General features: G+C 41.1%; 1 protein-coding gene across 2 annotated transcripts; it reads left to right on the top strand.

The window, feature by feature from the left end:
* The first annotated feature begins 202 nt into the window (after positions 1-202).
* znf800b (zinc finger protein 800b) lies at positions 203-21769 on the top strand. Of its 2 annotated transcripts, none has more exons than XM_077501542.1 (11): positions 203-663; positions 8028-8118; positions 10426-10723; positions 10793-10888; positions 11145-11288; positions 12530-12710; positions 12782-12956; positions 13043-13205; positions 15055-15398; positions 16869-17948; positions 20354-21769. In XM_077501542.1, the coding sequence occupies exons 2-11, from the start codon at positions 8065-8067 to the stop codon at positions 20453-20455; spliced, it is 2637 nt and encodes an 878-aa protein (XP_077357668.1). In that variant the 5' UTR covers positions 203-663; positions 8028-8064; the 3' UTR covers positions 20456-21769. The 2 variants fall into 2 exon arrangements, with proteins under 2 accessions (XP_077357668.1, XP_077357669.1); XM_077501543.1 differs by having other exon boundaries at positions 205-663; positions 12530-12701.
* The last annotated feature ends 1292 nt before the right edge of the window (positions 21770-23061 follow it).

Raw genomic sequence — 23061 nt, 5'->3', positions numbered from 1 at the left:
AAAAATACACATTCGACAGCAAAAAGTCACCAAGAATGAGCCTTTTGAATACTTAAACACATTTCAATATATTCTACTATATGATACTTTTATATAAAGAGTTGAATCGTTTCTTAAAGTACATGACACATAAGTTGGTGTTTTCTTTCGTAACCAATATTTTGTTTTGTACCACAATTCTGCGCATTTCTTCTCTACGTGAAGTTGAAAGCGTCCCGTGTGCGTCCGGTTGGAGAATCCGTGTCCTTAGTGGTTCACTTGCGCGTTTTGGGAGCGACACAAATTTGGCGCTAGACGTGTGTGGCCTTTGGATTAAAGCTGCAAAGAAATCAAAGGGGATCGTCACGAAGACCCGTTGTTGTGCTTTCATGTTGGTTTGCTTTACCTTCGAAAATTCTCATCTGTTGTCAACCCCCCCCCCCCCCCCCCTGCTTGTCTCGCAGCTCGAGTGGGACGGGGGGGAAAAAAAGAGGGTGCACCTTTGCGCAGGGACAGCCTCGGCGCTCGAGAGGCTCCTCTGGGTGCACAAAGGCAGCGGCACGCAGTGCAACTTGGCTCGCTAGGAGTGGACCGGCCACATCGAACACGCTCCGGATCGGCCAAATCGGCTCGCGTTAGCCCCCTCGACACACAGCCCAGCGGCCCCCAACCAGGAGATACGCGGTAAGTGCTCGTTCTTGTGTTGATTTGGCGTTGCTCGGAAGGCTCTCGGCGCCTCCGCTTCGGGCTTCCCGAGCGTGCTTGTTTTTGCAGAAAATGGCGTCATCGCCCTCTTGTTTCTGCCCGGCCGCGGCGAGCCACCCTTCCAGGGGCTTCGGGCAGCCCGCATGCGTCGCGCTAAGCCCCGCGGGGTGTGCACGCGGTCTCGCCGGCGTGTTTTTCGGCCAAACGGGCGCCCCAAAACGGCGGCTATCCGACACTTTCGTGCGGCGGAAGGACGCGCAAAGATGGAAGGGTCACCGGTTCTGTGCGCCAGGCTGCCGCCGCTCGGGAAAGGTGCTTGGGGCTTGTTGGCCGCACATTAGCACTGCCTTCGCGGGGCTAAAGCAGCCCGAACGGCCTGGGGTGCTTCCGTGGCGCTACCGCCGCGGCGATTGTCGTGTTTTATTCGGCGTGTGCGCGTGCTTTTATCCGGCTGAGCTCGCCTTTACGCCGCACTTCCCTGCCATGCTGCAGTCGCTACGAAGGGGGCCTCCACCATGCACGATGGCGCGGAAGGTGCATTTCAACGGCGAGCTAACTCGCTTTTTGACGCTCTCAAACGCTATTTTAGCGGCTAAAAGGACGTTTTGAGCAGGGCTGCGGATGTGAAGAGGCGGGCCCGACACGGGAGAGGAAACAACCCCGCACGCCGTCTCGCTTCGATCTGCTTTACGCAAAAACACAAGTGGGGAGAGTTTGCACAAAAAGTGAGGAAGTCCGGCCGCTGCGCAAGCACCACGACGGCGCTGCTGCTTTTTGCGCAGCTGGCCCAACCGTCAACCATGCACCAGCCAACCTTTTGTAAATAGTTGGGACTCTTGGACACACAAAAAAAAGGGGCAGCACAATAGTCAGCGCGCGGGCCCCCTTTATGGCTCGTCAATGCGCCCCAAAGTCCCACTCGGGCTGCCCCCCACCCTCCCGGATCAGGCAGTGCAATGCATGCGTCCTAGCGGCGAAGCCACTCTACTTTGCATGCTTCCATAACACAAGCACACCACGTATCGCGACATTTGCACATCACTTGATATTTGCCTCAAGTTGAATGCGAGTCAAGTAGCCATCCAAAAAGCGTGCGTGATCTGCTCAATCGGGTCCACGCACGACTACGACACGCTTATGTGTCGTTTGAAAAAAAAAAAATTGCCCGGTTTGTTTTTGCGTCACCACATCGTATGTGCAGCAGCAGCAGCGTTCTGGCTTCGGAAGTGTCGTCAAGCCGCGAGCGACAGCTCGAAAGCCGGCCGGCGTCAAACCTCGTCGCCCTGTATCGAACACGAGTGGCAAGTTCCACTTATCTCAAGTGAGCAGGCCGGCCAGAGAGCAGCACGGTCCACTCCTTCCTCCCCTCCACCATTGGCGGCGTGGGCTGTCACGTGTGGATCGTTTCTGGACCGTCAAACGCGCATGGGGGGGGGAATGCTGGGCAAAAGGGGGAGTCACGCGTGGGTTTGTCTGCTGCCACCATGACGCGCAATTAAACCCCAAAACGTTTGCTTTGCAAAGCACTGTTAACTTCTCAACTACAAGTAGGAAGTTGCTGTGGATATGCACCCCTCGTCGTTTTTCTCTTTTGTTGTCGTGAAACGAGACCAATCAAGTGGAGAAAATAATGCACAACAGTAGCAAAGAAAACATTACAGGAAAAGCCTACTAGAACAGCTGAACTGTGTGTGCTGACTCATGTTCACCATGGCATTAAAAACTCAATAATGACGTTTGATTCAACGGGGATCAGTGGGGGGAGCACCTGATTCTGTTTCACCATAAAATGGGCTCTTTGCACAAATCCACTACTTCCTGAACTCAACACCAGTCCTTCATTTCCTGTCTTTCATGAGTGGACAAGCCGATTAATCCAGGTGTGCCTGATCTCAGTAACTACAACAACATTGGCCAGACACACCTGGATTAATCAGTTTGTCCACTCATGAAAGACAGGAAACAAAAACGTGGTATTCAGTTCAGGAAGTAGTCGAGTTGTGCAAAGAGCCCATTCAAACTTGGAAATAACTTTACTGATGCACAACCACCACTAGATGACATCATTACCTTATTTTAGATATGAGATCAACACAGTTTGAATGGGAGAAATGGCTGCATTTTATGCAACCGACACTTTTTCTTCTGTTGATTAGAAAAGAGCGAGAAAAGGCAGAAAGGAGAAAGTCTATTTTGTCGTTTGGGCAATTTGGTGCACAGTAGTACCCCGACTTATGATTGCTTTACCTTACGATTATTCCAGTATACGACGATCAGTAAGTTTGTATTTTCCATCCATTATATGAAAGAAATTCCAGAATACGAATGGACGAATTCCGAAAATTCAAAAAACCCGCACTCAGATTCGCTTGGATGCAGCAGAATCAAAACATCCAGTTGCGTCAAAACATCCGGTTGCGTGCTAGCGGCCTGGACCCGGTTGTTCAAAATTTGATTATAGCTTTAACCATTGGTTAAGTAGATTTAACCGACCGTTAACTTTAACGGCACTGTAATCTTGTTGTTCAAAACTCTGTTAACTTTAACCGGCTGTTACCTTTCTGTTAAAGTTAACACACCTAAGGACCGCCGCAAACTTTTTAACAGTGGTTAACTGTGTTTTGTGGCTAATGTTGCCTTCATGATGTCCACTGAGCGCAAGAAAAAGTGTCTATCGAGGTCTTGACTTTGACATTGGGGATTATTCTGATGAAGAGTTAAGCACACGTTACCTCTTAGTAGTAATAAATTCCAAGTCTCATGCTGAGTCAAAAGAGAAAGAATAAAAATGTGTTTTTTAAAACAAGTTCTAAAAATGGACAGAGAAAATATAAATAAATTATGATAAATTAAAAATAAATAAATAATGTCACAAAAACTCCTAAATTACTTCAACCATTGATTGTTTAAGGTTTTCTTCATCAACAGAAAACTTCCGGCTTCTTTTTTTCCGGCGAGTGCCACGGGTCATTTGGATAGTATCCATTGCTTTCGCCGACCCAGAAGTAAACAAAAAGGGGAATTGTGGGATATATCGGTACTAACAAGTGACGTAAATGACACGGTTAACTTTGACGGTGCCGTTAACAAATGGCGTGGCTAACCATGTTTTGAACAACGCATATTTAGCGGCCGGTTAGTTAACGGCGGGTTAAGAATTTAACCGGCGGTTCGGAGTTTTAATTAAACAGTGGTTAAAATAACCAAGAATTGAACAGCTGGGTCTAGGTAGACAACGAATGGTCCTTTTCGTAGTTGAGACTCGTAAAGGTCAGACCTTCGCAGTTGTTTTAGCGAGTGTTTTGTGTTGAAATCTAATTTTTTTTTGTGATTTATTCATCATGGGTCCCAAGAAAAACATTGTGAGTTCTAGTGAAAAGAAGAAAAGAGTGCCGTTGTCGCTAAAAGAAAAGCAAGAGATCATCGAAGGGTAATTCCACGACGTCTGCGAGTTTGTGGGAAAAAAAATCACCCTGAGAAAGTGATGTCTGGGCGTGCTATCGCTCACTTGGACAAGCAGTATTTTACTAAACGTCCGTTGTCGTCAAGTAACAATGGGCAAGGTGGTAGTGAGCCAAACAACCGAAGAGAAGTGAGGAAAACTAAAACAATAAAAACAATGTTAAATTGCATTACGTAATTGTAGTGAATTTCTTACTTCTCACCCCCCTTTTTGGGGGGCTTGGAACGGATTAGCCATTTTACATATAAATTGCTGATAATTTTTCGATTTTTTTTCATTATACGACGATGGGTCTGGAACGGATTAAATTGGTAAGTCGAGGTACCACTGTATATTTAATCATTGAACGCAATAATTGTGCAATTATATTACCTCAATTGTTTATCTTTACTTCCCCTCAAAGATTTCATTTTTTTCTCCATTTTATAAGTCATCACAATGGTGGAAAAGTTATCAAACGATTTATCTTGGTCTCATTTTTATTATATCACAAAAGAGTGGCATTTGAACTGGTGGTGTGTAGACTTTTTTTTTTTTTTAATGTATTCTGTTACAAACAAGTTAGTGCGAACATGAATTTACTATTCATCGATCGAAACTATTTTTAGTCACTTTCCACAGGCTTTTTCACACACAATTTGAATTGCACTCATTTTATTCACCCACTCAACAACAGTGCACTCGGATAAAAAGTAACTTTTTTTTTTTTTTTTTTTTTTTTTTTTTACGGAAAAAAAGTAAACTATTTAGTGAACTGAGTGAGGTTCTACTTAATTGCTCGACTTTTAGCCGGACATTCAACTGACATACAAAGCCAGCTTGTCATCTGTTGTGTTACTGGCACCAGTGGACTTCAAACGTGCCAATCCGTTTATTCAATCAGCACCACAATGGTCTTTCTTGGCCAGATCCTTGACAAATTGGAGTGGAAATCTGTTATTTTGCTCAATTTTGCTTACCCACCAACTTACTGCCATAAAAAGCGAACCTCAACAAATGCAAACACTTCCCAGCCAGTGTTTGCAAACGGATAGTTTTATTTTATAGTGAGATCATGTTGAAGTATGTCTCGCAAATCCGTCTCCAAAGTCTTGCCACCAGTTCCATAATTTATGAGCAAATACGTGATGCTCAGTGAAAATCCGTAGCATTGTTTATACCATCGTTTATACCACAAACCAAGAGACAAAGTAGAAAATGGTCAGGACTGGAGAAGGAAGCAGTCGGTGCGACTCAGTGGCGAGCAAGCGTCCAGACTGGACTTCCTGCTAATGCCGCACTCTGGCACCAACCATACGGGATCACGCAAAGGGACGATGGGGCGTTCTTTATGATGGTCTTCAACAAATACGTTCAAAGTGTGGTGTTTGCTCGCCTTTAGCACTGGGCTTCCAAAAACAAAACAAAAAAAGACATCAGTCTTGGGTTCAAATCTGATAAAGGTTATTTAAATGTTGAACCACAGCAAAAAAAAAAAAAAAGCAATGGATTGCAATTATAAAAAATATATTGAAATATACTAATTTCTGGACGAAAAGAAAGACGGGCGCTACCTTTGACCCTCTGAATCATTTCCTTTCTTGAAAAAAACATAAATAGAGAACTACAACTTTATGAAGCCAAAACAAGGAACGGTAAAAATAGTAATCTTTAGATATTGTTAGAAATATTGCGAATATCTTGATTGAAGTAGCGTGCAGATCAGTGCGGATCGGGTTTTTAGTGACCAGTCAGGAGTATTTGTAAAATATTGCATTTCAACCAAGCACTGTGTACATGTTTTTAGCTCCTTTAGAATTTTTTTTTTTTTTTTTTTTACTGCCAGACCAGTCAGGTTTTTTTTTTTTTTTTTTTTTTCGTTTATATCCGTCAATGGCACTGAATGAGTTAAGAGGTAAATAATAAAAGCAACAGAAATAATATCTCTAATGGTTGCTGGCTGTCAATTGAGGGTGTTTGGAACCCCCCAAAATGCGAGAAACGCCCATGGATGCAGTTTTGGATTTATCCCGAGTTCACAAAGGGAATATGTCACTCTCTCTTGACTGATTTAGCTTAAAATAGCCAAACAAAAGATGCAATCAAATAAAATGTCTAAGGTTATTTATCTTTTCATCTGTTTCCATTTCCTCCTGCAACAACACCCGATATATACAAACTTATCAATACTGCCTGATAGCCAGCAGACGCACAACTAATTTTCATCAAAAACAAAGACAAATGAGATTAAAAAAAAACAATGTGGACGGAAGTGATGAAATAGTAAATAGATTTACTGTGATACCCAATTATTATTCACATTTCCCCAAATTTCTCACTGTGTTCAGCTGTTGCAATAAACTGTAAAGTTTAGTTCCAAACTAACTTGTTCATAATAGAATGGGCTGAGGTTTGTCATGCTCCCGCCCCCTTGAAGATGTATTGTGTTGTGATTGTAAGAAAGCAAGAGTTAGAAGGCCTCATAATGAACTCAATCCTACTGTGGATGTGGATTTTACTTTGACATAATATAGTGGTGAGTTAGTTCACTGATGTCATTCTTTGTTTGAGCTTTGCAGTTTCTTAGTATCCATATTTCTGTCTTGTTGGGTAACAGGTGTCCTCCTTGTTTGATTTAGAACAAAACGACGAAACTTTTCTTTACACTTTGGTGGGGTGAGCAAAACATTTCAATAGCAGCTTTGTCTCCCTCTGTTGGGCTTCTGCGTGAACTACAAGTGTAAACATGGCCGTCTACTATTTATTCAAGCAATTATGTTTTTCTGTTTGATTTCTAGTATTTGCATAACAGTTTGCTGATGTTGTAGTGTTGAATAATAAATTAATCATAAAATACCCTATAATAGCACAGGCGTTCGGCACCTTTATCTTGCCAATTCATCATATTTAATGTTGTAATTAAAAGGTGACGCACACACACAGATGGCAGATGGAAAAAAAAAGGGGGGGGGGGTGTTCGACGTGTTTTACAATCATGTTTATAATTACTTTTATGCACAATGTTATGCTGTTTAAATGGTAAAGGAAAATTGTGGTTAAAGTAAATCAATGTTCTGATGTCGGTACTAGATGTGATCGGGCTGCCGGATCGCATCGGGGTCGCCTAACGAACTCGATCCGCTACAGGATTGACTGGAAATTATCCAGTTGACGTCAAACGTTGGAAAGAAAATATTAAAGATGTCATTTAAATAATAAAATGTACGGACTGAAATTGGAAAAACGTAAATAAACCTATAAACGCAAAATATATTGAATAAATAATAAAATAGATTGAATAAATAATAAATATACAAAATAATTGTCTCAGATGTGACAAATATGATTGTTAAAGTGTTCCTACTATCATTAAGACTGTTTTTTTGTTATTGTGATTGATTTGTGAACAGCTAAAAAAGAAACCAAACCGAAGCTATCGTTAGCGCTGCTGTCACCGGCAAGTGCTATGGTGCTTCAAACTATCGATCTATTTATTTATTTATTTATTTATTTATTTATTTATTTATTTTCACTCTTAAAGTATCATGTTTTTATTTTTTTAGGTTTACCTACGCTTTTACAGTTTTTGTCCATAAATTTTGTAATTTTGAACAATTGTAAACGGACAATTTCCAGACAATCCTGTAGCGTGACGTCAACGGCAGGCGACCCGGATACAATCTGGCAGAACGTTATGTCATTGTACCTCCACTAGAGGGAGACATCAGTCCAGTTTCACATGCAGAAGCCTATATGAAAATCTTAACGGAGTCGTTTACCCTTTTGTTTTTTAGTTTCTCCTGTGTTTTATAAACATGGTAATGGGATTAAAAATAATAATAAATGCCCTAAGCAGACAAAAATTCAAACTGGTCCATTACTTAATTTTCATTTGTTATAGGTGAAGGTTCTGGCAGTGAACCTGCCGTCTCAGCACCATGGTGAAGACCAAGTCATCCGTGAGGAAGAGCACTCATGCTGTCCATCAAGAGGTACTTGAAGGGAAAAAAAAAAGACAAGACTAAAGCCAGCAAAAGATACAGAGAAAATCCATATCGTATAGATTTAATTGCCTACCACGTGAGTTCTTTGCCGTATCCACGACTGTTCCGCAAAGAGTCCAGGTGGCCCACTTTGCGCTGAGTTGATGTTCAGCGAGGCGCCACAGTGTGGGAGTCATTTATCCCCCTTCAAGGGCAGCGGGGGACGCGCGGCGTGAGGGAGACAAATGAGGGACAGTGAGAGAAGGAAGATGAGGATAAATTGGTGGCTGGAGGTGGAGAAAAGATCAGGGAGTGCAGTAAATTTCATACATACACATTCATGGGCCCGCAATCACTAATCTACTGAGGTGTGTGCGCGTGTCATGTTGAGGTTAACTTAGCCGCTGGATGCTAACGATTGATGACGTTACACACATGCAATTCATTTTATGAACTGTAGAAAGTTATGATTGGTCACTAAAGTATGTTGAACAACTGAAATTACGCGATACAGAGACCATATCGTTAGCTTATTAGCATGATTGCCCAAGTTGTTGTGAACAGAAAACAATACAACAAATTGGGGATCATGTTTGTTTATTTGTTTATTTTTACCATATTGTATTAAACCCCAAAAGGTTAAAACATGAATTGAAAGTTCACGAGCTTAATGCTAACATATAACTCAAAACACTATAGCTGGGCTACCAGATTTAGTAGGGGTGTTAAAAAAAATCGATTCGGCGATATATCGCGATACTAAATCGCGCGATTCTCGAATCGATTCAATTAAAAAAAAATCGTTTTTTTTTTTTTTTTTTTTTTTTTTTTTTTTTTTTTTTTTTAAGAGCTCAGAATTGTTCATTCGGTATTCGGATTCAACGGATTCAACGTCTTATCATCATTGCCTTTCTTTTTTTTTTGTGTGTGTGAATCGATTTTTAAACTTCCATTTTTAATGGAAAAATATTCAACAAAACGTCTGACTTCGGGTTAGGATTCACACCTTGAGCATGGAAGAATGTTATATGAACGGAACATTAAGCCTTAATATTTTATTTTAATGCTGTTCAAACATGAAACAGATTACAACCTCTATAAGATAAATAAATAATACATTTTCATATAAATCTTACACTCTACAAGCTTACTGATTAGTATTTTCTAAATTTGAATGAAAAAAAATTCGCAACAATCGACTTATAAATTCGTATCGGGATTAATCGGTATCGCATCGAATCGTGACCTGTGAATCGTGATACGAATCGAATCGTCAGGTACTAGGCAATTCACACCCCTAAGATTTAGCATAGGTGTCACAATTAGGAGTGTGACGATATATCTATATCGCAATAAATCGTGATGGTTTGTCTCCTGATAGATTATCGGCAAGGCAAGTATCGCAATAATTGTGGTTAATATACAGCCACTATAACAGCTCCATTGTTCATTACTTATTGAGCAATTACTTGACGGGCCACTAGGGGGCGCACCTCATAAGGGTGGTGGGGAAATTGACGGAAGTCTTCAGGCGACGAAGAGTCATGATCTTACTTTTACTTGTGGAAGACATTTTATCTGTCCAGCAACTGACTCAGTTTTGCATACATTTTTTTTTAATGAAAAATGTGTATTCGATCTTCAATTTTAACATTTTAGAATATATTTTATGTTTTGACTTTTTGAAGCACACAATTTCTGAGGAATATTAATATTGATTTAATTGGATTTATTATTTGTCATTGTATTTATTTACCTTTACAATGTTACACAAAAAAAAATAGAAAGTTGTTTCTGTTAAGAAGACATTTGTATTTGTTTTTTTTAAAAATACACTAAAGTACTCACTGTGAAGAAGACACCAGTTTTAATATTGTGTTTCAGTGATGGTATAAAAAAGAAACTATTTTCTCATTGAAAAAATATCAGGTTTTGTCTTGAGTAGTTTTATCATAAATTATCGTGGATTTATTACCAGACCAATATATCGATAATCACTGTATCGTCATATTGTGAGATAATCCGTTATCGTGAGCCTTGTATCACATATCGTATCGTGAGGTACCCAGACGTTCCCACCTCTACTCACAATCATTATAAATCTTCAAACAGCTACTACTTCAACAAGCACAGAGCATGAAACATAAGTGAATCAAACATGTTTTTTTTTTAAATGACGTTTTAAAAAAACCCAACAATGACAGTCTGTTAGTTTCATGCTAACATCATGCTAAATGTAAAGCAAAACACCATAAACGGGCTATCAAAATTAGCACCCACATTCTCACTCTGTCTTGTTAATTCTCTTTGGTTCAGTCTCATCAGGCAGATCTGGAAGACAGTCCGCATTGTCCGAACCTGCAACGCTTGCCGCCATCCTCTGACCACCTCTGCACTCCCGCCCCCGCCGAGGCACCCGCGAAAAAGCCCCCAGAAGCCCCAGCGGACACCCAGGCAAAGGGTGACTGCTCTGCCCAGGCCAAACCCCTGTGGAGGCCCATCCCCCCTCTGCTGCCAGAACCCAACAGGGGGACGGCCGCCCCCGACACCCGGGACCAGAGCTGCCAGACTGAGGACTGGCTACACCAGACCGCCGCCGGCTCTCATAGCGCAGGTAACAATCACCCAACTTATGTTAAATGATGGCCGCACCAATTTGAAGTAACAAAGCTGGTCCTTCAAGGTCACTGCGTGGAACCTGGAGACCCGCCTGTGCTCCAGCAGCCTCTGCACACCTCCAAATCCGGAATTCACCAGATTATTGAATGCTTTCGTTCAGGTTTGGGACACACTCTGGCATTCATATTTCACCAAAAAGTCACTTTATAGCGGGTAAGGAATAACTACACTGGGATGTCGATTTTTGAATTTGATGAATTTTTAGCCTTAATCTCAGGGCACCATTTTCTAGGGATTTGTTATATATGGTGGATGACATCAGTCAATTACAAAACACACTTGAACGTGGTGGTTAAGGGAGGGAGGGATTGCGAGCACAGCCTTGTGTGTTGAATGCTGCTTTTTTGTGCTCGCAGGCACCAGCCAGCTGAGGCACATGCTGCTGAGGGAGGTGGACACCATCTTTGAGTGTAAGGTTTGTCGAAGTCTCTTCCGAGGCCTGCCCAACCTCATCACGCACAAAGAGTACTACTGCCTGTCACGGCTGCCCGAGTACGACGGTGAGCGTTCACCCTTCGTCAGTGTCAGCATTGCACCAAATGCAGACTCTTTACCAAATCACATTTTTTGGTTCGCTTTTAATCTGCTGCTGCATTCATAAAAGTCAGCTCTCGACTTCTGTGACTTTAAAACTCTTTCACGCACTGAAGAAACCCCCTTCCTTTGTTCCCGATTGTTGTACTGGATTTTGACTGATTTGGCAAGGCTCACAGAATATTGTGTTCTATTGCTATCAAAACACGGAACCTACCAAAAGAAAGATTAGTCTCTTTTTTTTTCTTTTTTTTTTTCTTTCTTTTTTTCCTTTTTTTTTTAAAGAGCCTCAGTGTTGTTCATTCAACATGTCTTCATCATTGGTCTCTTTGTGTGTGTGTGTGTGTGTGTGTGTGTGTGTGTGTGTGCGTGGGAATTTGTGGTCATTAATTCACCTGAAACCTAATTTTTAAAAAAATAATTCCATACCCTTCACCTTAACCGGATACTTCAGGCTCGACAGAGTCGGGAAGTTCAGAAGGTCAGGAGACCAGAGCAAAAATCAAAGAAAGATGAAGCAAAGTTAAATCCAGCACCAACCAAACTCCACCTGCCCCACCCACATGGTTACAAAACCAGAATCTTTCACCAACCCCAGAAACCTCTAAATTCCAACAGATCTCAAGAGACCAGAGGAAAAACTAAAGAAAGAAAGGAAGGATAGATGAAGCAGAGTGAGATCCACAGACACCAGCCTCCGCTGATTCAGCGAGCAGTGGGAGGGAGAAGCAAATTCTGTTTGAATTTTCAGTAGATGCTAGTGTGTTGTATATTTGCATTTGTTTCCGCTTTGCAGCAATTAGCATTATAATGTAGCGAAGTTTCATCAATATTCGCATTCCTGGTAAAAACACTGTCAAAAAGAGCTTGTTGCAACATGGCCCAGGCTGATCTCTTATACTCTGCTGCCACCTGCTGGCCGGTTTTTCTACTAACTACAATTGATTTAAGCCATCTCTTCAGGTCAGAAGCTGCATCAAAGCCTTCTGTTTGCTCTTGCATTAAAAAACCCAAAGACGTATCTTTGGGAGTGAAGGACAAAATATTTAAAAAAAAAAATATTTACACATATTTGGGTTTAATTGAGTACCCGAGAGGTGTTGTTCTTTTAAGCTTGTCAATATAAAGTGCATCTTTTGCTTCTGCAGAATCTTTCACTAGGAAGCAGAAATCGTTTCAAGCCTTTTTCCTCCTTTCTAACCTCCAGGTGATGACCGACAGAGCGTGGCCCTTCAGGATTTGACGGACATCATCTACCACAGAGCCGACCGAGCGGAACGTGTGGTGCGACTGGAGCCCCTCCAGACCACCAGCAAGGCCATGTACCAGTACCTCACCAGCGAGGAGGATCTGGCGCGGTATCCGTCCCGAGCGCCCAGGTACCGCTGGTTAGCATGATAAGTTGCTAACGTTTCCTCACCCCTCGCCACCGCTGAGCACGTCCGTACGTCCGTCACAGCGCCAGGGAGAGTCCGGTCGCATGGGAAGGGGAAACTGGGGAGGCGGAAAACAAACAGTGCGCCCCGGAGAGCCCGGCGCACAACCAGGGCCGGAAGAAGTGGGAGGCGGAAGAGGAGGAGGAGGAGGCGAAAGAAGAGGTGCCGCAGCCGGAGGACGAGGGATCCACGAGCGGGGTGGGCGCAACACATCACACATCGTCAGTTACGGTAAACGACATCGTCAAGACAAGACTCAATGTAAGCTTGCGTTTTCCGAGCAGGTGGAGGACGTCACCATCTCGTGCTGCATTTGCGGCCAGGACTTCAACTCGCGCCGCAGCATCAGGCGCCACTGCCGCAAAATGCACAAGACCAAACTGGAGGAACTCCGCAAGTTCACAGAGACGCGCACGGTCCCGACTAGCTTGCTCTCCATGGTGAAAGGTGAGTCGGACTCCTTCCGCAATATCTTACAATACACATGGAGTCCTCGAGTTAGGCGCACTCGTCCTGAGGGTTTTCGACTTTACAATGGTTACGCCCCATCCGCCATTTTGTGTGTTTTCCCCTCGTCCGCTATTTAGCCCTTAGCTAGTGCTAGCGCTTGTGCACTTGTGGGATTATCTTTGGGGGGTTTTCAAGAAAGCTACGTCTTCTATCAATGTTGGTGCAGCCAAAAGAAAAGCAATTACTATTGAAACAAAAGTAAACATCATAAAAAGATCGCAAAAAGGAGAGACACCGACGAACATCGGCAAAGACTTGGGCTTCAGTCGGACAGCATCTTATTTAGTTTTTTTAATTTTAATGTATTTTAGATTTTTGATGCAATTTTTTATGTAAATATTGACTTTAATGGGGAAATTCGACTTCATTCGGAATTCGGGTTACATCACTAGCGTAGTAACGTTAACTCCAACGTAACTCGAGGACTCACTGTGTTATTAATAATAAATTGTGTTTTAGACCAAAATGAAGAGAGCTTCCTCTTCCCACTGTCATTATTGGGTAGATTTCAAAGTGGGTTTAAATTCATCACGCTACGTTCGTCAGGCACGTTCTTGAGAAATAACTGTACAAGGAATCAAAGTAACGTACAATTATTTATCTTCTGTCCTCGTATATTATTGCTTAACGTTGTTCTTTATCTTTATTGAAAATAACCTTATCTATGACTTTATTTTTAATACAGTATTCATTTATTATATGATGAATGCTTTATTAACTCATTTGCTCCAAAATACGTATAAATACGTTCCATTTTAAATGTTTGAAGTGTCCCAAAGACATATTTAAACGTTTTTATGTTCTTTTTAATGCTAGAGCATACAGAAGGCTTTCATGAATGCAGCATCTTTAACTGCAAAGGTTGGGAAAAAAAAGGTAGTTATTACACAAACGGCCAGCAGGTGGCAGCAGAGCAAAAGGATCAGCCAGGGCCATGTTGGGGGAATTACGCACAATTCTAAATAGATTTGTGAATAATTATGAAACTTAGCTACATTGTAATGCTCATTGCTGCAAAACGAAAACGGAAATATCCTTTTTTTTTTTTCCTGATGAAAGAAGAGATTTTAATCTTTCTTTTGATAGGTTCCATGTTTTTATAGTAATAGAACACAATATTCTGTGGGCCTTGCAAAATCAGTCAAAATCCAGTAAAACGGCCGGGAGTGAAGGCTGTTGCTTCTGTCAAAATGGCTGACAGTTAATGAGCTAATTTTAAAATCTTTTTTTTTTTTTTTTACTCCATCCTCTCTGGCTCATTTATGTTTTGTCTAATTTTATTTTATATTTTGTCAAATTTTATTTATTGAAAAATAACTGTTAAAGTGAATGTTTTTTTTGTTTTTTGTTTTTTTTAGATAATAAATTAATATTTATTACCACAAAAAAACAGAACAAAGGCACCAAAAATGGGTATCACCATCGATTCTCAGCTACCGAGAACGAGAATTGGAACCAAACCGGTTCAAATGCAAAAGGTACCCATCTGTAATTATAAAACTATTGATAAGTTCTTTGTGAATAATGTTCAAGTTATGGCTCCGCATGTCGCCCTCGCGATGTCTGTCCAATAGCAGCACAGATCCTCACCCGTGTCGATGTGTTTACAAAATATAGTTCACTTGCAAATTAGAGTGAATGCCAACCGCACCGAACCAAAAAAATAATAAAGTGCACTTTTGTTTACTAATTATTTTGAGAATTATGAAATGATTGCAAGAATCAATGTACCACTGTTGTGTGTTTTTTATATTGCTGAAAGTAGTTTTTGTTGTTTATTGCGCAGGTCGGGCACAGTCTCAGAGCACACCGCCGGGGAAGTCGTGCCCCGTGTGCCTCAAAGTGTTTGCCACCAAAACGAACGTTCGCCGCCACTTTGACGAGGTGCACCGCGGCCTTCGGCGGGACTGCATCACGCCCGCCATCGCCTCGCGGCCCGGCCAGCCGCTCTCTCTGGAGGCCGCCTGCCCCAGGAAGGGCCACGGCGCCTCGCCGACGCCAAAGGCGGCTCCCGTCAGCGCCCGGGCCGCCGCGCCCGCCAACCAGGACCAGCGAGCAAAGCCTCAGAGTCAGCCGTCGACCTCGCCGCCAAACCGCTGCACGCTGTGCAAGAGGAACTATAGCTCACAGGTTCGCTCGCCATGTTAGCGTTGATGGACGATTGAGGCATATGTCAATGCAACTTATTTTTCAAAATAAAACAGGAAAATCTCTTAAAGGGATACTTGACTCATTAAATTTTCAGCAGTGAAAAGTTCATATTTTGTCCAGAATTAATTTGATAGCTTCATTATTTTTCACGTACAAGTAATACATTTAAAAAGTATTTATTTATTTTTTTCCTGTTGCTGTCGACTGATGATGACATCACCTGTGTTGAGGAAGTAGAGAACGACTAATCATGGCTCACCTGTTTTCTGGGGTTGGCCAGCAAACTGAGCCATGATTGGTCGTTACCTACTTACTCAGCATGATGTTATCATCAGTCCACAGCAAGTAGAAAAATTGTTTTTAAAGGTATTAATTGTACATGAAAAATAACGAAGTTACCACATTTATTACAGACAAAATAATTGCTATACGACTTTAATTACTGCTGAAAATGGCTCCATGAGTTAAGTATCCCTTTAAAAGCTATTGAATCTAATTGGTATTAAAAATGTCTTGAGTATAAAGTATATATAAAGTCTTAAAAATAACGAATAGTCCCAAAATCTCAAAATTATGGAAACGTATCGCATTCACTTTTTTTTTTTTTTTTTTGGAGGGGGGGGGCACTCCTGTTTTCTGACAATTTTTCGGGGAGCTATGTTTTTTATGTCTTTTTTTTGTATTTTTTATTCTTATCTGTTTTTCTGATTTTTTGTTTTTTTCGTTTTACTGATTTTTTTTCTGTCATAAAAAATTCTGACAAACGCGGAAAAATGTTCAGAAAAACGGAGGAAAAAATATTTAAACAAACAGAATAAAACTGAAAAACAAAAGCTGGTGCTCTGTTATTCGGAATATTTTTTCTGTTTTTTTTTTTTAAATACTTTTTCCCCCCGTTTTTCAGATTTTTTTGTTTTTTTGTTTTTTATGACAGAAATAAAAGATGTGTAATTAAAAAAAAAAATCTGAAAACAAAATATTAAAAAAAAACACACACACACACACACAAAAAAAAAAATACAAATCTCCCCAAAAACATGAGTCAGAATTTTTTTTTTTTTTTTTTTTTTTTTTTTTTAAATATATACACTTTCAAGTGAATACGATATGCTTCCGTTCTACGGAAGAATAACTGTTTTTTCAATACTTTTTTTTCCCCCCCTGTTTTTCTGAATAATTCCTCCCACGTTTTTCAATTATTTTTTTTATGACGGAAATAAAAGATGTGCAGTAAAACAAAACAAAAAATATTCAGAAAACAAAAAAATTACAAAGCTCCCCAAAAACATTAGAAACTGTTTTTTTTGTTTGTTTTTTTTCTTCCCAAGTGCATGCGATATGCTTCCATACTCCAGAAGAATGACTAAACTTTCAAAAAATAATGTACCGAACAACTCTCCTCATAGTCACAAACTGGTGCTGACCTAATGCCTTGTGTTTGTCTCGCAGCTCATGTTAAAAAGACACATGCGCATCGTCCACAAGATTTACAGCGTCAAAAATAACCGATCGGCGACCACGTCGGCCTCGACAACGCCGAGTACGCCTGCGACGAGCAGCAGCAGCAGCATCCATGTCAAACAGGAAGTGCTTGAAGCTTCAGAAGACGAGCAAGATGAGGACATGGACCAGAGTCCGCCCACGTTCACCGCCGGCTCCACAAAAAGTGCCCCGGGAGTGGCCGCTGCCACCAAGGTGAAGGAGGAGGAGACCGCGTGGAGCCCGAAGGCGTCGGCGTCGTCGGGATCGTCGGCGTCGTCGGGATCGTCGTTGTCGTCCGGGGGTCAGGCGCCCAAAAGCAAACTGTCAGTGGGCTTCGACTTCAAGCAGCTCTTCTGCAAGCTGTGCAAGCGCCAGTTCAGCTCGCGCCAGAACCTGTCCAAGCACATCGAGCTGCACATGGACGGCAACGACATCTTCATCAAGTTCTACCGCTGCCCGCTGTGCCGCTACGAGTCGCGCCGCAAGCGCGACGTCCTGCGCCACGTGACGGTGGTCCACAAGAAGTCGTCGCCCTACCTGGCCAAGATCATGCCCAAGCTGGAGAGCCGCGCCATCAAGCGGCTGGCCGAGGCCGTCCTCAGCAACGCCAACCCCAAACGGCCGGCCGGCGCCAAGGGGGAAGTCAACGGCCGCCACCACGCGTCCTCCTCCCCTTGCCCGTCGCCTCCCGTCACCCGCAAGCACGACGGCGCCGCGTCCTTGGCCCCGCCCGCCGCCGCCGCCTCCGCTCGGAAAACGCAGGAGCCGCCGGCTCCCGCCCCCTCGCCGCCCGTCACGCGGAAGCAGGAGAGGCAACAGGCGCACCAGCCCCGCCCTGCCAGCCCCCCGGTGACCCGCCGCAGTGACAAACACTCGCACCAGCGCAATTGGTCCTCCTCCTCCGCCTTGGCGCCGCCGCACACCCGCCGCCACGACGCGCCGTCCGAGTGCGGCGGCGCCTTTGAGTCGTCCTCCACCGAAGTCCGAGTGACCAAGAACTTCTCCTTGCACGCCTGCGACCAGTGTGGGCGTGCCTTCGCAAAGAAGGTAGGCGACTCGCTCAGATCCTCGCGTATCTTTTTCGGCCGGACTTGAATCAAACCGGGCTTGTAACAAAACAGTTACCGGTAAATGGGTCATCACACCAGATGGGTTGTCGCGGGGCACAAACGACATCACGCTGCAGTGCCTCAGGAGCACTTTTTGACAAAGTACACTTAATAAAAATAATAATAATAATAATAATTTGTTTTCAGGGTGGTTCTGTTAGTTTTTATTATCCATCCATCCATCCATCCATCCATCCATCCATTTTCTTGACCGCTTATTCCTCACAAGGGTTGCGGGGGGTGCTGGCGCCTATCTCAGCTGGCTCTGGGCAGTAGGCGGGGGACACCCTGGACTGGTTGCCAGCCAATCGCAGGGCACACAGAGACAAACAACCATCCACGCATACAAGCACACCTAGGGACAATTCGGAGCGCCGAATTAACCTGCCATGCATGTCTTTGGAATGTGGGAGGAGACCGGAGTACCCGGAGAACATGCAAACTCCACCCAGGAAGGCCGGAGCCTGGACTCGAACCGGCGTCCTCAGAACTGGGAGGCAAACGTCCTAACCACTCGACTAGTTTTTATTAATTTTAGTTATTTAATAAATTGCTTCGTTTCAGTTAGGTTTTAGTATTTTAGTTTTTTTATTTTATGTGTATTACTTCTTCTCAATATTTAACTCTTTGACCACCAAAAACGTTTAATAACGTTAGTAAAATCATGATGTATGCCGCCGTAAACGGTAAATGACGTCAACTTTTTTTTTTTGCGTGGTCAATGGATTGTGGAATCAAAAACACTAACTATTTTATCTCTTTTCAATGGGCAGCCGGTATATGAAATTGCAATGAAACATGACGGAATCTGATGAAATACGTTTTCAAGGATAACCTGAATGATCAAAGCCTTTGTCTTAAAAAGAGTTAAACACCATGGGAGCGACGTCATCCGAATGCGCTTTTCTATTGGCTGCTGCTAGATGACGTCACTTCTGCGTGACAGACTTTCAAACGTCCTTATGCCGGTTAACATCAAAATAAATCTACTTAAAATCATCCCCAGAGGCTCATGCATTAAGTTGAATTAATTACCAAAGACTAAAACGCGAAAATTATAGTTTTGTAAACTTAAAATGTAGTTTCAGTTAGTTTTTGTTTTTTAAAAAGCATTTTTGTTTTTGTTTTGTATTGTTAACGAAATTTTTTAATTTTAGTATTTTATTTTATTTTATTTTATTTTTTTTTGTTTGTTAGTTTTAGTTACGGTAAGTAAAATAACCTTGCACCACTTAAATATTTTAATTGTTTATATTAATAGCTGGCAAGTCCAAACTTGTTCCACTCAGGACCACAGATTTAAAAAAATTTTTTTTTAAAATTTAAAAAATTAAAGAGGAGGAGCCGTTTCACCTTGTGTTGATCAAATGTGCTAAAAACAAGATGTCAACAGATGCTAACCCATTTCCAAACAGGTGTTTGATGAACATTCCTCAACTTTCTCAATCTTTTTGCCTTCTGCCCAGCTTTTTTGGAACGTTTATAAAATTCTAGGTTAATTATTATTTACTAAAAAAAAAAAAAAACAGTTTGTTTACTAGTTTGAACATTAAATATGTTGTCTTTGCATTGTATTCAATAATCTTTGTTTTTTTCAATGTGTTTTTCAATATTTTAGATTTTTTTATGTGGGCAGTGTTACATTTATTTATTATTATTCTTATTATTATTATTATTATTAGTAGTAGTAGTAGTAGTAGTAGTATTAGTATTATTATTATTATAATATGCAGTAGGCCAATGAAAACTCCATCAAGCCACGAAGAAGCCCACATGCCAAACCTATGGGACTGTGGTGGAACATTCTTGATCACTCGCAGCAATTTTCACTGAAGCAACCCCCTTCCTTCACTCCCCGGTTGTTGTACTGGATTTTAACTGATTTTGCAAGGCCCACAGAATATTGTTCTATTGCTACAAAAATGTGGACCCTACCAAAATAAACATTAGATTCTCTTCTTTCATCAGGAAAAATAGTATATTTGTATTTGTTTCCGCTTTGCAGCAATTAGCATTAGAAATATAGCTAAGTTTCAACATTATTCACATTCCCGGTGAAAACACTGTCAAAAACAGCTTGTTGCAATATGGCTAATGTCTTATACTCTGCTGCCACATTCTAGCTGTGTTTTGTAATAACTACCATTGCTTGAAGCCACCTCTTCATGTCATAAGCTGAATCAGTCTTCTGTGTGCAGGCTTGCAAAAAAAACTACATAAAAACGTATAAATACGTTTTTGAGAGTGAAGGATAAAGTATCAAAAAATGTATTTACACATTTTTGGGTTTGTATGAGTAAATTGCGACAATCTGAATGCGTGTTTGTTTTCATGTGTTGGCAGTTGTATCTGGAGTCTCACAAGCGAAGTCACCGCAATGCCGCGACGGCGGCAGCCAGCAGGAGGAAAGGAGTCAGCACGCGCTCCAAGTCGCTAGTGTGGTAAAGAAGAAACAAACGTAGCGTAAGAACTCTTCTTCTTTGCCTGAATTGCGCCGCCCCTGGAAATGTTTCCTTTCTTCCCTTTCGTCCGCCCCCGCCGCAACATTCACCACACAAAAAGTGGAAGTGCGTACTTGAGTTGGTGGCTTAAGAGTTGCGATTGTAAGATTTTTTTTTTTTTTTTTTTTTTTTATGTACGTACAATAAAGGTCCTGTGAAGAGCTGAGTCAAAACGTTTACCAGCTGTTTTCCTTTTTTGTTCACATGAAATGGAGCTTTTTGTCTCGTGCCTCCTTTTTTCTTCTCCTCCTGTTTTTCCCCTCCCACCTTTTGTGTCCTCCCTGGTTTGCACAATGCACACGCATCAGAAAGTGGATTGAAAACGTGGACCAGGAAGAAAACAATCAAGATGAACTTTCACCTAAAGAACCTTTTTATTGTTAAATTATGATGATTATTATTATTATTTGGTGAAGTGCAACTAGGTGGTCAGGTAGTCTGTTCGACACTGGCGAGATGAAGACCAAATGTAAAGTTGAAACTGAAATGGAACAAAGGCTGAAAACGTTTTATTTTTTTACACAACAAGCAGATGTGAGTGGGAATTATTCCTCCTCCATGGATATGAAAATAATCGTTGAAATAGTTTTATTTTATTTTGCAAGTGTGTGACAAGAACGGGGCTGTGCGAAATTCCGAATTGAATTAAGAATGATCCCTAAAATTTCAATTCAGTTCTTGAGTTGAGGTGGCAAACAGGAAGCAGAATCTGCAATTGAAATTCACGATGCAAAATGAAATTGTATTCACAATGAAACGTTACGGTCTACATTAAGCCTGTTTACAACATTAATTTCACACACATATTTTATTATGGACTTTATGTACATTATACTTACGGTAATTAAAGTAAATGTAGTCATTGTTTTTTTTTAATCATTAAAATTAATTAAACGGATCATTAAAATTGTCAACTTTGAAATTGTTCATAGGATGGTCGAACAGAATGTCATTGATCTTTAAAATGTCTGCCCAAACCTTTTTGGTCATTTTGTTTGGGGTACACTGGTGAAAAGCGCAGTTTCATTTCCACTGAAATGCGATGAGAATGAGTTTGGCTGAATTGTGTCAATTCAAATTTTACATCCTTCAAATTCCAATTCATGTATTGAATTGAATTCCGGATTTTGCACAAGCCGAAACAAGAAGGAAAAGCTCAAGGTATATGCCAGGGATGATTTTCTTTCACGTGCTGTTATGTAAAGTTGATATTGTGACCAGAATGTACAAACCGCACACAAATAAACATTGAAACTTTTGTCTGACTTTCTTTGGTAGCTCTCTGATATGAATAATAAAGCCACATCCATCATATTTGTTTTTTCATGGACAGATTTCATTTAGCGGGGCAGCGATTGCTTTTGCTCACATTTTACATTTTCTCCTTTGCCTTGTCATTTCCTGTTGGATGATAAAGCTTTGTTGATTTTCTGACAGTCAGATCATTTTCTGATGTCAGGAATTTTAAGTATTAATATTCCTCCGTTGTGTATACATTGTGTGGAAATCAAATAGAACTGGCTGGATGGATGAACAAAAAAAAAATAATACATTGCATTTGGTTTAAAATTGAACATTTTGTACATGAGGTTCAAATGTAAGTTTGGACTAGAAGAAAATTTTCTTTTTACGTTTTAAATTGGTTTAAAATTTAACATTTTGTACATGAGGTTCAAATGTAAGTTTGGACTAGAAGAAATTTTTCTTTTTACGTTTTAAATTATTTGTGCAGTTTTTATTTTACTAATTACACTTTGTTTGGTTAGGTCTTAGTTGTCACGTGTCCTTGTTGTCATTATGCTCGTCATCCAATCAGCACCCTCTACCACTTTGTCTCGTTAGTTTGCTTCTATTTTTAGTTCCCTGCAGTATGTAGGATCATTCGTTTGCGTTCTTCAGTCTTGATCGTGTGTTTTGTTTGTTATTTTCAATCTGCTTTCGGTCTTTTGATAGTTGAGTAGTTGTGACTCTTAAGTTCCTTGTCTGCCTTTTGTTTGTTTTTTTCTTTTGGACATAAATTATTTATTTTTGACATCCAGCAAACCAGCTTCACCCCCCACACTTACTGTATTTGGATTCTCTACCCTTCCAGCACCTGAGCCCCCGCCCAAAAAAACTAACTTTTTGGGTCACTGCGCAAGTGCCGGTGTTATTTTTCCAAATTATTGACCAAACATTTAAAATGGCTTGCTCTCTTTACGCAACATGGTTCAAGCGGTGTATAATATATAATTTGTCATTTAAAAAAAAAAAAAAAAGAAAAGTATAATTGCAATCGTAATACCTGATTTTAACGTTGTCAAAACAATACTGGAAAAAATGCTAACACGCTCGTAGCTGCGATTTAAACCATTTAAAATATGCCCTAGTGTTCACGTGTATTTTTTTTTTTTTTTTTAAGCGTTCACCTGTTGTTTCAAAGTGAGGAAAATTGATTCCGTAGGCACAGGTATATTTATTGTTTTAATATACCATGAGTTGTTTTTAACAAAGTATATAAAAAAGTAAAAATAAAATAAAATCATACAATCGGCTACTCAGTGAAAGCGT

This window comes from Festucalex cinctus, chromosome 16 (genome assembly GCF_051991245.1).
Source record: "Festucalex cinctus isolate MCC-2025b chromosome 16, RoL_Fcin_1.0, whole genome shotgun sequence".
NCBI lineage: Eukaryota > Metazoa > Chordata > Actinopteri > Syngnathiformes > Syngnathidae > Festucalex > Festucalex cinctus.
This window is presented reverse-complemented; position numbering and strand designations above follow the sequence as displayed.